Genomic DNA, 14,188 nt, shown 5'->3' on the forward strand with positions numbered 1-14,188 from the left:
TTTGGTTTTGCTGCTTGTGCGTTTGGTGCCATATCTAAGAATATGTTGTCAAATTCAAGATCATGAAGATTTACCTCTATGTTTTTTTCAGAGAGCTTTATGGTGTTACCCTTATCTGTGGATCTTAGATCCATTTTGAATTAAGTTTTTATGTGCTCTGAGGTCACACTTAAGTTTTTATACATGATATACCTAAATCATTTTTGGTTAAAGATTAATTCAAGTACTTTTCAAGAGCTGACCATGTGCCACTGTCCTAAAGACTGGATAACTTGGGAACAAAAGCAATAAGCCTACCCATGTGAAGTTCACAGTCATTTCCAAAATGTTCTATTCATGCGCAAATTTCAAAAAAGATTTTTTTAAACTCAGAATTATAAACAACCATTTACCTTTAGGAAACAGATAAAAAATACTTATTTTTGTTTTTTAAAACTAAGTGTTAGGTAGCAAGGTGGCTACTAACTACAGAGCATAATTTTGTTTCACTTTTCTGGTAAGTGAAAACCAAGAAATATCTTCAATTTTACATATATATATATATTGTTTTTTTTAAAGAACTAAGCTACAAGACAACTGGTAACTTATTCATAATACAAAATAATGTCAGAGTTATTCCTTTTCTCATCACAAACTTTTGCACAATCTTATTATAATTAAAAGGTTTTATTTGTATAACATTAAACATCCTGAGGTATTCTGTGCAATTCTGCTTACAACTTCATTATCGTAATAACTTTCTCTTGAATGACTGAGTAAAGAAATTTCACATCAGTCATCCTAAATCCTTTGTAAATTACAATCAAAGTAGCTATTTAGTTAGGAGTAATATTTTATGTTTCTATAAAACATCCAGTATTTTAAAGAAATACCATTACTGAAAATATGTCTTTTCTAGAACGTATTTCTTTTGGCTCAGAGAAAATAAGTTCTTTGTGAACTTCCATAATTGAAACTGATTTAGCAAAGTGCAATCATCTGAAGATTGTTACAAATATCTCTAGTTTCAATCAAGACATTCTCCCTCTGTCATTTCTTTGAATTGTTAGCAATGTTTTTTGCATATCTTCCACCAGAATTTGCTGACAAAAAATGCATTTAGTTTTTTATAATAATTTTCTTTGTATCATTTTATTTTGTAACTTTTTATTTGTTTATTTATTTTTTGGTAACTGTTTTTAGTGTGGCAGAAAGAACAGCTGTTTCCTCAATATTATGTCTTTGGCTATTAAGTGAAAACATTTCCAAATATCATGGTTATCCAGTTAAATACTATAGTAAGATTTCTATTACTTTAAGAATCACTGATAAAAATTATAGTTTTGGCTTCATGTTTTGGATGGTTTGTTTTTAAAAGGTTTAGTTAATAGTGATGGTTTCAAATTATTATTTAATTAATTTAATATTATGGCATTTTATATATATGGAAAGGAGCTACAGGACATGGGTATAATTTAGTTTTAAATATTCTTATTGGCAATATTAAGTGATTTTGACCTTATTTTAGAAAATTTTTTAAAAAATTGCTTCTTACCTCAAAATGAAGCTGATGAAGAAAAGAAAAGGTTTCAGAAACATTCAGTATATATTATAGGATAATTCTAGGCTAGTTTTGCCCAGGAAAAAAGGTAATTATAGCTACACTAAGACTGGATGAGATCCATGTGGTTTAAGGATCATCATGATATAATATGAATTTTCAGTAAAAACAAGAATTTTCTACTAATTTAAAATGACTGTTTAAAATTCAGTTCACAATCAAGTGGCTCCTGCCTTTAAAAAAAAAGGGGGCGGGGTGGTGGGAAATAAATAAGTTAGCAGTGTTACAGTCTTACTACCAAAGGGCTCCATAAGCAAGCTATTGGCAAGACTACCTCTTAAAATGATCCAGCGGATGTTGGCAATTTGATCTCTGGGTCCTCTGCCTTTTCTAAAACTAGCTTGAACATCTGGAAGTTCACGGTTCACGTATTGCTGAAGCGTGGCTTGGAGAATTTTGAGCATTACTTTACTAGTGTGTGAGATGAGTGCAATTGTGCGGTAGTTTGAGCATTCTTTGGCATTGCCTTTCTTTGGGATTAGAATGAAAACTGACCTTTTCCAGTCCTGTGGCCACTGCTGAGTTTTCCAAATTTGCTGGCATATTGAGTGCAGCGCTTTCACAGCATCATCTTTCAGGATTTGAAATAGCTCAACTGGTATTCCATCACCTCCACTAGCTTTGTTCATAGTGATGCTTTCTAAGGTCCACTTGACTTCACATTCCAGGATGTCTGGCTCTAGGTGAGTGATCATACCATCGTGATTATCTTGGTCGTGAAGATCTTTTTTGTACAGTTATTCTGTGTATTCTTGCCACCTCTTCTTAATATCTTCTGCTTCTGTTAGGTCCATACCATTTTTGTCCTTTATTGAGCCCATCTTTTCATGAAATGTTCCCTTGGTATCTTTCATTTTCTTGAAGAGATCTCTAGTCTTCCCCATTCTGTTGTTTTCCTCTATTTCTTTGCATTGGTATCTCTTCTTGCTATTCTTTGGAACTCTGCATTCAGATGCTTATATCATTCCTTTTCTCCTTTGCTTTTCACTTCTCTTCTTTTCACAGCTATTTGTAAGGCCTTCCCAGACAGCCATTTTGCTTTTTTGCATTTCTTTTCATGGAAAAACTAAGAAAGTTCCAGAAAAACATCTATTTCTGCTTTATTGACTATGCCAAAGCCTTTGACTGTGTGGACCACAATAAACTGTGGAAAATTCTGAAAGAGATGGGAATACCAGACCACCTGACCTGCCTCTTGAGAAACCTATATGCAGGTCAGGAAGCAACAGTTAGAACTGGACATGGAACAACAGACTGGTTCCAAATAGGAAAAGGAGTATGTCAAGGCTGTATATTGTCACCCTGTTTATTTAACTTACATGCAGAATACATCATGAGAAACGCTGGGCTGGAAGAAGTACAAGCTGGAATCAAGATTGCCGGGAGAAATATCAATAACCTCAGATATGCAGATGACACCACCCTTATGGCAGAAAGTGAAGAGGAACTAAAAAGCCTCTTGATGAAAATGAAAGAAGAGAGTGAAAAAGTTTGCTTAAAGCTCAACATTCAGAAAACGAAGATCATGGCATCCGGTCCCATCACTTCATGGGAAATAAATGGGGAAACAGTGGAAACAGTGTCAGACTTTATCTTTTGGGGCTCCAAAATCACTTCAGATGGTGACTGCAGCCATGAAATTAAAAGACACTTACTCCTTGGAAGAAAAGTTATGACCAACCTAGATAGCCTATTGAAAAGCAAAGACATTACTTTGCCAACATAGGTCTCTCTAGTCAAGGCTATGGTTTTTCCTGTGGGTATGTATGGATGTGAGAGTTGGACTGTGAAGAAGGCTGAGCGCCGAAGAATTGATGCTTTTGAACTGTGGTGTTGGAGAAGACTCTTGAGAGTCCCTTGGACTGCAAGGAGATCCAACCAGTCTATTCTAAAGGAGATCAGCCCTGGGATTTCTTTGGAAGGAATGATGCTAAAGCTGAAACTCCAGTACTTTGGCCACCTCATGTGAAGAGTTGACTCATTGGAAAAGACTCTGATGCTGGGAGGGATTGGGGGCAGGAGGAGAAGTGGACGACAGAGGATGAGATGGCTGGATGGCATCACTGACTCAATGGACGTGAGTTTGAGTGAACTCCGGGAGTTGGTGATGGACAGGGAGGCCTGGCGTGCTGCGATTCATGGGGTCACAAAGAGTCGGACATGACTGAGCATCTGAACTGAACTCAACCTCTTAAAACAGGGAGTCTCTAAATAAATGCTTATAATTAGTAACCTGATAAATGAAGTGACAAAGAAATTAAAAAAATCAGAATGTATAATAAAAGAAACCCATATAAAACAGCATCTCTAGAACTGTAAGTTACTGTATAAAGAAATCAATGCACAAACTACTTTGACAAAGATTATAAACCTCCAACAGACATGAAGGCATTTGCCACTTTATGTAATGGGTTTTGAGAAGGTATGAACGAAAGAGAAATACTCTCAGTTGCAACTCATACTCAACTCTACTCATATTTCAGTGTTTAGTTCTAAAGAGGCAATTTGTAAGGGTATTTTAAAACAGTGTTCCTCAGACACTCTGCCACTGCAATAAACCATCTCCTGAGCATCTTTGTAAGAGGAACAGCATTTGTCAGGTTTATAAGGCAGTCTCAGAATGATATTGATGCTCCCTTTGCCCACACTGGTGAAACTGTCATGACATGTGGGGATGAGCATGTTAGGTGGAAGAGAATGCTAAGCAATATAGTTCCTCACTCTTGGCAAATTTACAATACTGTCATATATACTACAAAAACCCCTGAGGGTATGGTTCTCAAAGTGCAGTACCTGGACTGGAATGGCAGCAGCATCACCTGAAAAGTTGTTAGAAATGCAAATTCTTGGGCCTCACCCTAGACCTACTGAATCACTATAAAGACAGGGCCCAGAAGGCTGTGTTTTAGGAAGTCCAATAGGTGATTCTGATGCAGGCTAAAGTTAAGAAACATTGCTCTAAGTAAGTATTTTCCTTCATTTCCTTTATAACACTTATTAAATATATAAAGTAATTATCAAAGTGTTCCTATTATACAAAAGTAAGCAAGATTTAAGCACTAGAAACAACCTTATGACGAGGGGTAGCATTCCGTTTGAAATATTTACATATTTTACATACAAAAAGTGAATAAAGTAATAATCACCACTCACTTTAAAAGCTTGATGAATACATATAAGCACACTATGAATCCTTTTCAAGATCTCCTTATATTTTTACTGTATATTCCATTATCTAGGCATATATAAGTTTGAAGTGTTAAGTTACATATTTTTAAAAATTTATAACGCAGATGGTATGATCACGATGGTATGATCACTCACCAAGAGCCAGACATCCTGGAATGTGAAGTCAAGTGGGCCTTAGGAAGCATCACTATGAACAAAGCTAGTGGAGGTGATGGGATTTCAGTTGATCTATTTTAAATACTAAAAGATGATGCTGTGAAAGTGCTGCACTCAATACGCCAGCAAATTTGGAAAACTCAGCAGTGGCCACAGGACTGAAAAGGTCAGTTTTATTCCAATCCCAAAGAAAGGCAATGCCAAAGAATGCTCAAACTACCGCACAATTGCACTCATCTCACACACTAGTAAAGTAATGTTCAAAATTCTCCAAGCCAGGCTTCAACAGTACGTGAACCATGAACTTGCAGATGTTCAAGCTGGATTTGGAAAAGGAAGAGGACCTAGAGATCAAATTGTCAACATCTGATAGATCACGGAATAAGAGAGTTCCAGAAAAAACATCTATTTCTGCTTTATTGACTATGCCAAAGCCTTTGACTGTGTGGATCACAACAAACTGTAGAAAATTCTGAAAGAGACGGGAATACCAGACCACCTGACCTGCCTCTTGAGAAATCTGTAGGCAGGTCAAGAAGCAACAGTTAGAACTGGACATGGAACAACAGACTGGTTCCAAATAGGAAAAGGAGTACATCAAGGCTGTATATTGTCACCCTGCTTATTTAATTTCTATGCAGAGTACATCATGAGAAACTCTGGGCTGGAGGAAGCACAAGCTGGAATCAAGATTGCTGGGAGAAATACCAATAACCTCAGATACACATATGACACCACCCTTATGGCAGAAAGCAAAGAAGAACTAAAAAGCCTCTTGATGAAAGTGACAGAGGATAGTGAACAAGTTGGCTTAAAGCTCAACATTCAGAAAATGAAGATCATGGCATCTGGTCCCATCACTTCATGGCAAATAGATGGGGAAACAGTGGAAACAGTGGCAGACTTTATTTTCTTGGGCTCCAAATCACTTCAGATGGTGACTGCAGCCATGAAATTAAAAGACGCTTACTCCTTGGAAGAAAAGTTATTACCAACCTAAACAGCATATTCAAAAGCAGAGACATTACTTTGCCAACAAAGGTCTCTCTAGTCAAGGCTATGGTTTTTCCAGTAGTCATGTATGGATGTGACAGTTGGACTATGAAGGAAGCTGAGCACCAAAGAATTGATGCTTTTGAACTGTGGTGTTGGAGAAGACTCTTGAGAGTCCCTTGGACTGCAAGGAGATCCAACCAGTCCATCCTAAAGGAAATCAGTCCTGAATATTCACTGGAAGGACTGATGCTGAAGCTGAAACTCCAATACTTTGGCCACCTGATGAGAACTGACTCATCTGAAAAGACCCTGATGGTGGGAAAAGATTGAAGGTGGGAGGAGAAGGTGATGACAGAGGATGAGATGGTTGGATGGCATCACCAACTCAATGTACATGAATTTGAGTAAACTCTGGGAGATGGTGATGGACAGGGAGGCCTGGTGTGCTGCAGTCCATGGGGTCACAGAGTTGGACACGACTGAGCAACTGAACGGAACTGAGCAAGACCACATACAGATAGGCCCAGACAGTCAGATTTCTTTAGAAGTCCTTCTGTTTTCTTTAGATTTGGGAACTAGCTTCCCACAACTATGTATCTGCATTTCATAAAATGGTTTACTAGCTGCATCTGTTCTCTGGTTTTCTATCTCTCTCACAACTTAACCATCAATCACTTGCCTAAAAACAACATGAGACCCATCTAAATGAGGAGTTTATTTTGTTGTTAGGAAGAACTGTGAGACATTTGTATCCTTCCCGTGGATACACTGAAGGGAAATTCTTTATTGTGTTTAACAGCAAAACACTCATCTTCAAAAAATGCTCCTTAAATGGATACCCCCTCCTTGTCCATTTCCTTCCTTCACTGAAGTCACCACCTTGAACCATAAAATCTTTGACAACTCGGTGAAAGAGACAACTTTTATAATATAATGGCTTCTGAGTTGATTTCCCAGTCCCCTTTTCACCTGTACAAAGACAATGAAAGTTCTTGCATGTTTTGGGGCACATATCAGAAAATAATTCAAAGACAGCTCTTCCAGCAGGTTATTAGTGGAGATGTCAAAGAAACATCTAGGATGCTGAACCTTTATTCCCATGGTGTCAATACTTTGATCTCTGAGTAAAATACAGTTTCAGGTGAACACACTTTAAATAGGGAAAAATCAAGGACAAACTAATCCAATCATTTTGCTCCTGATTATCTTTTATCTTCTAAATAACTTGTGCAGGCCTTCTTAAATTCTTTGCACCAGTCCAGTCTCCTCTTCCCAGGGTCTGGTCTGTTAAAGCGCTTCAAATCTACCGCCACTAGAAAAGGCACTAAAGACTGTACTATGGTTTTAGTTTTAACTTCTGTCATTTAGGTTTCCTCTTCTTTTCATGTCTTTTACTCCTTTAAAAAAAAAATCTCGTATTGATTTACAGTATTTCTTTATATATTGTGGCCCATATTCTTTTGCTGATAACATGTTTTCTCCCTTTAGGTCTGTGGCTTCATTTTTCATTTCATGCTTTCTTTAAGAAGCAGTTTTATATGTTAACTAAAAAAAAAATTGGTTTCTTCTTCATAGTTCAACTTTTTGTGTCTCATTTAAAAACTTCTTCCTTAGTCCAAGATCAAAAATTTATTTTCTGTTTTCTTTTAAAAGCTTAAAATTTTTTCTGTTCTTGTGTAGGTCTTTCAACTCAACCTGGAAATATTTTTTGTTCATCTTTATAAAGACCTGTTATTTTTTTCACATAATCAGTTTTCCCAGTTTATCCTTTCAATGTCACCTCTGTCATGTATTTAATTTCCTATATCAAAGACTCAGTTTCTACTCAGTTGAAATGTCTGTCCCTACTTCAACACCACGATTTCTTAATCACTATAGATTTATGATAAGGCTTTATGTCTGTCAAAGCAATCCTACTTCTACCTCTTATTATTCCAGAGGACTGCCTAGGGTATTCTTAACCACATGCTTGTCAAGTTTTAAAAGACACAAAATAGAACAAGGCCAGTGACAGTACTCTGAATCTCCCACTCTATTTTAACAAAGCAGCTCAAACAAAGCAAAGCAAAACAAGGGGCTTTTGCTTGAAGTTTTCTTTTGAAGAAAGAGGTTCCTATAAAAGTAAGTTGGCCAACACTGTCTTCCTACAACCATAAGAGTTGAGGAAACTGAGTTTCAGAGAAGTTAAATAATTTTTTTGTTTGGTCCAAAATCTATAATAAGGAAGTTGCAGTGCTAGCTAGCATTTAAACCTAGGATTGATTCCAAATCCCATATTCTGGTTACTATGCCAAAAACAAAACCCACAATAAGTCTAAGTTTAGAACTAGTAAAATAATAGAAATAAAATAAGGAATTAAAATTTCTTAAAAAATTAAATAAGGACTGCCATTACTTAACACTCTCTCCAAAAAACCCAGTGAGTCGCAGCAGGGAGTGAATGGGAAATACCTTAGGAAAAGGACAGAAATAGGCTAAGATAATTCACAAAGAGGTTCTTTGCTGTCAGCTAACAGCACAGTATTTCTATAGTCCTTTTAACTCTCAAATTACACAAACTGTAGTGGTATACGGTAATAAACATATGTTGAAAGTTTACAATTTTTATTAATGTGAATAATGAAACCTGGAATAAAAAACATTTTGAACACTTACACAGAATTAAAATGTTATCATTTAAAAGAGGTAAGAAATTTACCTGCATCAAATATTGTGCACCCTCTCTCAAATCATCTGCATGTACTGGAGCATAAAAAGCCTTCATTTTGTTTTTAATAAGCCACCGCTGATATTTGGCTTGATCAATGGACATCTCTTTCATAGCTTGTCTTCGAGGGCCCTTTAAGGTAAAAATATTAATAAGTCTTTAACTGAAAGGTAATCTATTCCATTTTCATAAAAAAAGCTTCCTGTTATCTTGGCTTAAACAAGGCATCTGAACATAGCAGTGGGGGGAGAAGGGAAGTACAATATAATGCTAGCGTTTTACTCTCAAATCGGTGAATTATATCCAATAAAGACTATGAAAAGACAGTGTTGATGGAACAGAGGCACAGAAAGAAGAGAAAAGGAAACAGACTTTGAAAAATAAATAAGTATTGGTAGTAGTAAATGAGAGAAATTATAAATTACTGAAAATGGAGATGATATTACACAGAGAAAAATAAGAGCCTTCTGTTTTTCTATGGAAAGTTTCCCATCTTGTTTTTCATTTGTCTCAAATGTCTGAGTTATTAAATCTCAGAAACCTAGAAATATCATTAAAAGTCAAAGTTAGCTATATAAATTCATTTTTTCCTTTGTCCTTCTGTTGAACAATGACATAACATATGAAAGGAAATGAGTTTTTTCAACTTGCAATTCTATTTTGATCCTTGTAAGCAACACATAAAATGTATTATATGTTTTACCTAAAGTGTATTAAGAAAAAAAAACCCTAAAAATAAGATTAAAAGTTCACCTTAATTATACATGAATAAGGAACTAGAGAAGGAACTGGCAACCCACTCCAGTATTCTTGCCTAGAAAATCCCATGGACAGAGGAGCCTGGTGGGCTACAGTCCACGGGGTCGTATAGAGTCAGACATGACTTATCAATTAAATAAGACAAGGAATGGTACAATTTATCATTATTAGTAGAAAAATTGCCTCTGTGCAATTTCTTACGCTCAAGACTCCAACCTGAACTGATCTACTTGGAGACAAACTGAAACTCCACAGGCCCCAAGTGGAGTCAGTGTCTCAGTGTGTTCTTCACTACCCTACACACACATTTTACTACTCTACAAGCAGAAGATTAACTCTAGCAGCGGCTGGGACATAGGGCATATAACATGCATTTCTAGCACCAAAATAAAATATGCAATAGAGCCTGGGAGGTAAGTTAATCTGGTAAATAAATACTCCAATTTCCTATGCAGAAAAGATCCATCATCCAGTGATTTTAGCCAAGAGGCCAAAAATAAAACTACTTTTAGATGAACATTTACCCCTATTTTTAGTAATTTCCTTACTCATGAATAAAACTAAAATGAATGGGCAAGAATTCAGCTTTCACCCTACTCTTTACATACCAGATACTAAATATTTATCAGTACCATATCTGACAAGTAAATGTTCCTGGCGTTCTCAGGACTTTATTAGATTTATCAGTAAGAAAAAAACACATACCGAATTCCATTCAGCTTCCTTAGTTTTTTTTAGCTCCTTAGTAGGCTATTTTTCTTAGCTAAAGCAATATTGCTTCCTAAAAGCTACTCAAATTACTTCAAATCTAGAAAGATTCACAAATTACAAATGATATACACAGAGTGTAAAATGTTTTAATATGGAAGATAAAACTAGGACTTACCATATGCACATGACCACAGATCATCAAGCCAACATTTTTTGTGAAATCGTGAACAAGATGAAGTAAAGCTGGGCGTGAGTTTGGCGCACCTGTCATAACAAGACACTGAGGCCTAATTTAAGATTAAAAGGAGAAATGTAATTAGAGAAATTTAAGGCTTTGATAACATGGACATGATTTCAAGTCGCTTCTCTAACACTACATTGTTACACTAGATTCTCCTTTACACAACTGTCCTCAAGACACAGGCTACACGATTCTCATAGAAGATGACATAACCAGGGTTCCTTGGTGCATAAGAAATGCAGAAACAAAATCTTCTTTGAGCAAACATCATACCAAATATCCTAAATTAATAGGTAATATACATCAAGATTCTGGGAGATACTACAGAAAGAAATGACCATAACCGATTAAAAACATGTCGATTAAAAACATGTAACAACTTTTCATCTTCTAAAAGTAATAAATATTACAATTCTTTCAACAGAGTTCACAAAACTTCATGAGAACACGGCCATGTCTTCATGTAAAGAACAGGTCCCTTTCCTTCTTAGCCTGATCAAATCATACTCATTTCTGGTTAATAATATCAGTCTTCCCTAATCTAGCTTAATTTTAGTGAATGTTGTTCTATGAGTAAAATCACCTATGGTGAAGAAAAGGTTTCTATTTGAACTAAAAGTTTTAATTCTAATTCATTACAATGAAAGCCAAAATTAATTCAACTGCCTTTCAAAAAATAAGACACTCACATGATTTTTCATGTATTTTTAACTCTTGATTTTCACTGACTAGAAATAAAAGTTAATATTGTTTGAGGAAAAAATATTCACAAATCCATTTCATAAATTCAAACAGATTCACAAAAACTCATTAAAACAACAGTGTGTATAGTTGAACTTTAACAAAAAGCAAATAGGCTGAGAATTCTGACTTACCTACTAAATTAGTTAGTAGCTCCTCACTATTCTCATAAAATAAGCAGGAAAAGCTGAATAAAGACTACAAACTGATTCAGAATTTTAGCAAGCCATCTGAAAATCCAGTTCTGTCTGGAGGAATAGATTTGAGGCAACCAAACATGAAGTCATCTTTAGCAGCCCAGAGACTGCTAGTAGTCCCGTCTCTCCATCTGAGTGTTAGCAGGTTACATGGCTCCCCAGCTAAACACTGCCTTTCTCAGCCTTCCTCAAAGTGGCCCTATGACTGATTTCCAGCCCATATGATGTTCCTAATTCCTCATCCTACCCTTTAAAAGGAACCTGGGTCACCCTCCATACTTTCTTTACCTTTTCTGTAATCTAGACTGTGGAGTTGGTGATGTCTTTGGCCACATGGACATAAAAACATATCCTAGGGAATGGCAGGCTGATGAGGTAAAAGGAAGAAATGGGGGACTTGAGTGACCAAGTGCAGCCAATCTATGTAGCAGCCATAAACTGTCCATCTACCTTTGGACTATCACAGAACGCTGATATCTATCTTGTTTAGCCACTTTGTTTTTTCAGCTTTTTGTTATGGTAGTTTAACCCATTACTAATATAACCTAGTACTGTGGGAAATGAACCTGTAGTCCCCATCTTTACTAAATAGTAAACATGTTAGTAAACATACCACAAAGGCATAACTTGGGTATAATAGTATACCAAAAAAAGGCATAGAACAAAATATATTAGGGATGTCGTCTAGTAACCAGAGTGTGAATATCTGCCTTCATCTTTACTCCCTCTTTTAAAATCTCCATAGTATGATAGGATTTTTTTTTAAGGCACCAAAATATAGAGAAGAGGATAGGACACAATTGCACTGAAATTTTGAAAGCCAGAAAGCAAATGCAAGAACAATAAAGGATTTGACAAATCAGGAAAACGCTAAATTATAAATGAGCATTAAGAGAAAACTGTGAAGCCACCTGATTTTATACCTGCTGCTACTGCTGCTAAGTCACTTCAGTCATGTCCGCTCTGTGCAACCCCAGAGATGGCAGCCCACCAGACTCCCCCATCTCTGGGATTCTCCAGGCAAGAACACTGGAGTGGGTTGCCATTTCCTTCTCCAATGCAGGAAAGTGAAAAGTGAAAGTGAAGTCGCTCAGTCGTGTCCAACTCTTAGCGACCCCATGGACTGCAGCCTACCAGGCTCCTCTGCCCATGGGATTTTCCAGGCAAGAGTACTAGAGTGGGGTGCCATTGCCTTATCCAGATTTTACACCTAAGAATCATCAAAATGCCTAGGACTGACAGGCAGTAGATGCCTCTGTAAGTGGCAGGGGCAATGTGTTAAAAAAACAAAAATAAGGAGAACTAATTTAAAAAGTTTGCATAAGAAGCATCTAGATGAACCCAAGTCATTTCCATCACTATGATGGGCAACTCTCCTTGCCTTTCTCCAACCCTATTAGGCTAGAGCTTATTTGCTAGAGAGGCCTGTGGTCTGGGAGCAATAGCTGAGGGCATAAGCAGCTACCTTAAGCAGGGAGTTAGAACATTCGCCATATGCTGGAAACTGAAATCTCCAAGCTGCTTTGTCACTTAGCTCTCAGAACTGTGGCAGCCAGAACTTTACCAGTAAGCAAAGATTAAAAGATTGTTTTCTGAAAAATCTAATCAAATTAAAAAAGAAAACTTTTAAGATGACTTAAACTTCTCAAAGAACCATCACGGTCACATTAATCTCCATTAAGGGCTTGACTGAGAGCCCTAACCCTAATGCAGAACTTCCCTAGCCCCAGATCACAGACATTTCAGACAAGGCTAAATCTAAGAACCCAAATTAAAGAGGCAGGAAATGATGAGAAAGACACTTCAAGGAAATAGAAACTATAAAGTGAAGAAAACAAAATCTTTTGGCAAATTTGGTGAAGGCTGAGATAGTGATAAATAGAAACTGAAATAGGAAAAACAATTTATTGGCTACATAGAAAACATAAAACCTGTACAGGAAAAGAAAGCAATCATAATTTACAAGGCTAAGCTCTGAATTATGCTTTAAAAGTCATAAAAATATAAACATCAAGTCTAACCTAATCAAAATAGTGACATAAAAATATACTGGGAGGATAGGGTAAAGAGAAGGGTGTGTGTGTGTGTAATGGGCATGCATGGATGAAAGAAATCAAGACAGAATGCCTAAAATTTAAAATCAAACAATACAATAAGACAAACATGCTTTTAGGGACTATTAAGTAAATACTACACAATTCAGCTAAGAACTGAAATTGGTTGCTAGTGGCATAAAAGAAATAGGGATTTGAGAAGTAGGACAACTACTAATTTTCACAACAAATGTAAGCTTTTCCTCTTTTAAATATGTTCATGTATAATTCTGATAATTTTAAAACACTTGTTAGAGTAAACTTTTTTTTAAGTTTTTAAAGGTTTTAAAAAATTCCCATTTCTATTAATAAGCCAAATAACAGTTTTTTATTGACGGCAAGTTAATTCTGATTCTTGATCATACTCTCAGTTCCGGGACACAGCTTTTTGCACAAAGGAAGGATTTCTATTTTCTGCCATACTTTGCATTAACTATGAAAACATTAAAAATGCGCTGAAATTAAAGTTTTCCTCCCAGGGCTCTCACTTCTTTTCCCTATTTCTTTCTACTCCAAAACTGAAGATCTGTGGTCTATGGGAATCTTTCATTTGACAAAACAAATTGGTGGTAGTGGTGGTTGGTGCGGGGGTGGGGGGAGGATATTCAAAGAGTAACAAAAAGAATATATTAATACAAAGGTGTTTCTTCTTGAGAGAAATTTGGTAGAGCACTTATCCATCTTGAAATTTTCTTTTAAAAAGATTCTGTCTTTTGTTTTACTGAAAACAGGAATTTATTCCTGTGATTACTGTTCAGAAGCCAATCAGAAGCAATTACTCATGACTAAAGAGTTGCC

At 36.2% G+C, this 14,188-nt stretch overlaps 1 protein-coding gene across 2 annotated transcripts in view; it reads right to left on the minus strand.

The window, feature by feature from the left end:
* Window positions 1-14,188, minus strand: part of SLC12A2 (solute carrier family 12 member 2) — a 93,867-nt gene that overhangs the window by 21,691 nt on the left and 57,988 nt on the right. For both annotated transcript variants that reach the window (XM_019964597.2, XM_019964596.2), the window contains exons 16-17: window positions 10,294-10,405; window positions 8,640-8,780 (exon numbers count right to left, since the gene is read on the minus strand). In XM_019964597.2, coding sequence (XP_019820156.2) covers window positions 8,640-8,780; window positions 10,294-10,405 — 253 coding nt within the window. The remainder of the gene's footprint in view (window positions 1-8,639; window positions 8,781-10,293; window positions 10,406-14,188) is intronic.

This window comes from Bos indicus, chromosome 7, assembly GCF_029378745.1.
Source record: "Bos indicus isolate NIAB-ARS_2022 breed Sahiwal x Tharparkar chromosome 7, NIAB-ARS_B.indTharparkar_mat_pri_1.0, whole genome shotgun sequence".
In the NCBI taxonomy this organism is placed as follows: Eukaryota; Metazoa; Chordata; class Mammalia; order Artiodactyla; family Bovidae; genus Bos; species Bos indicus.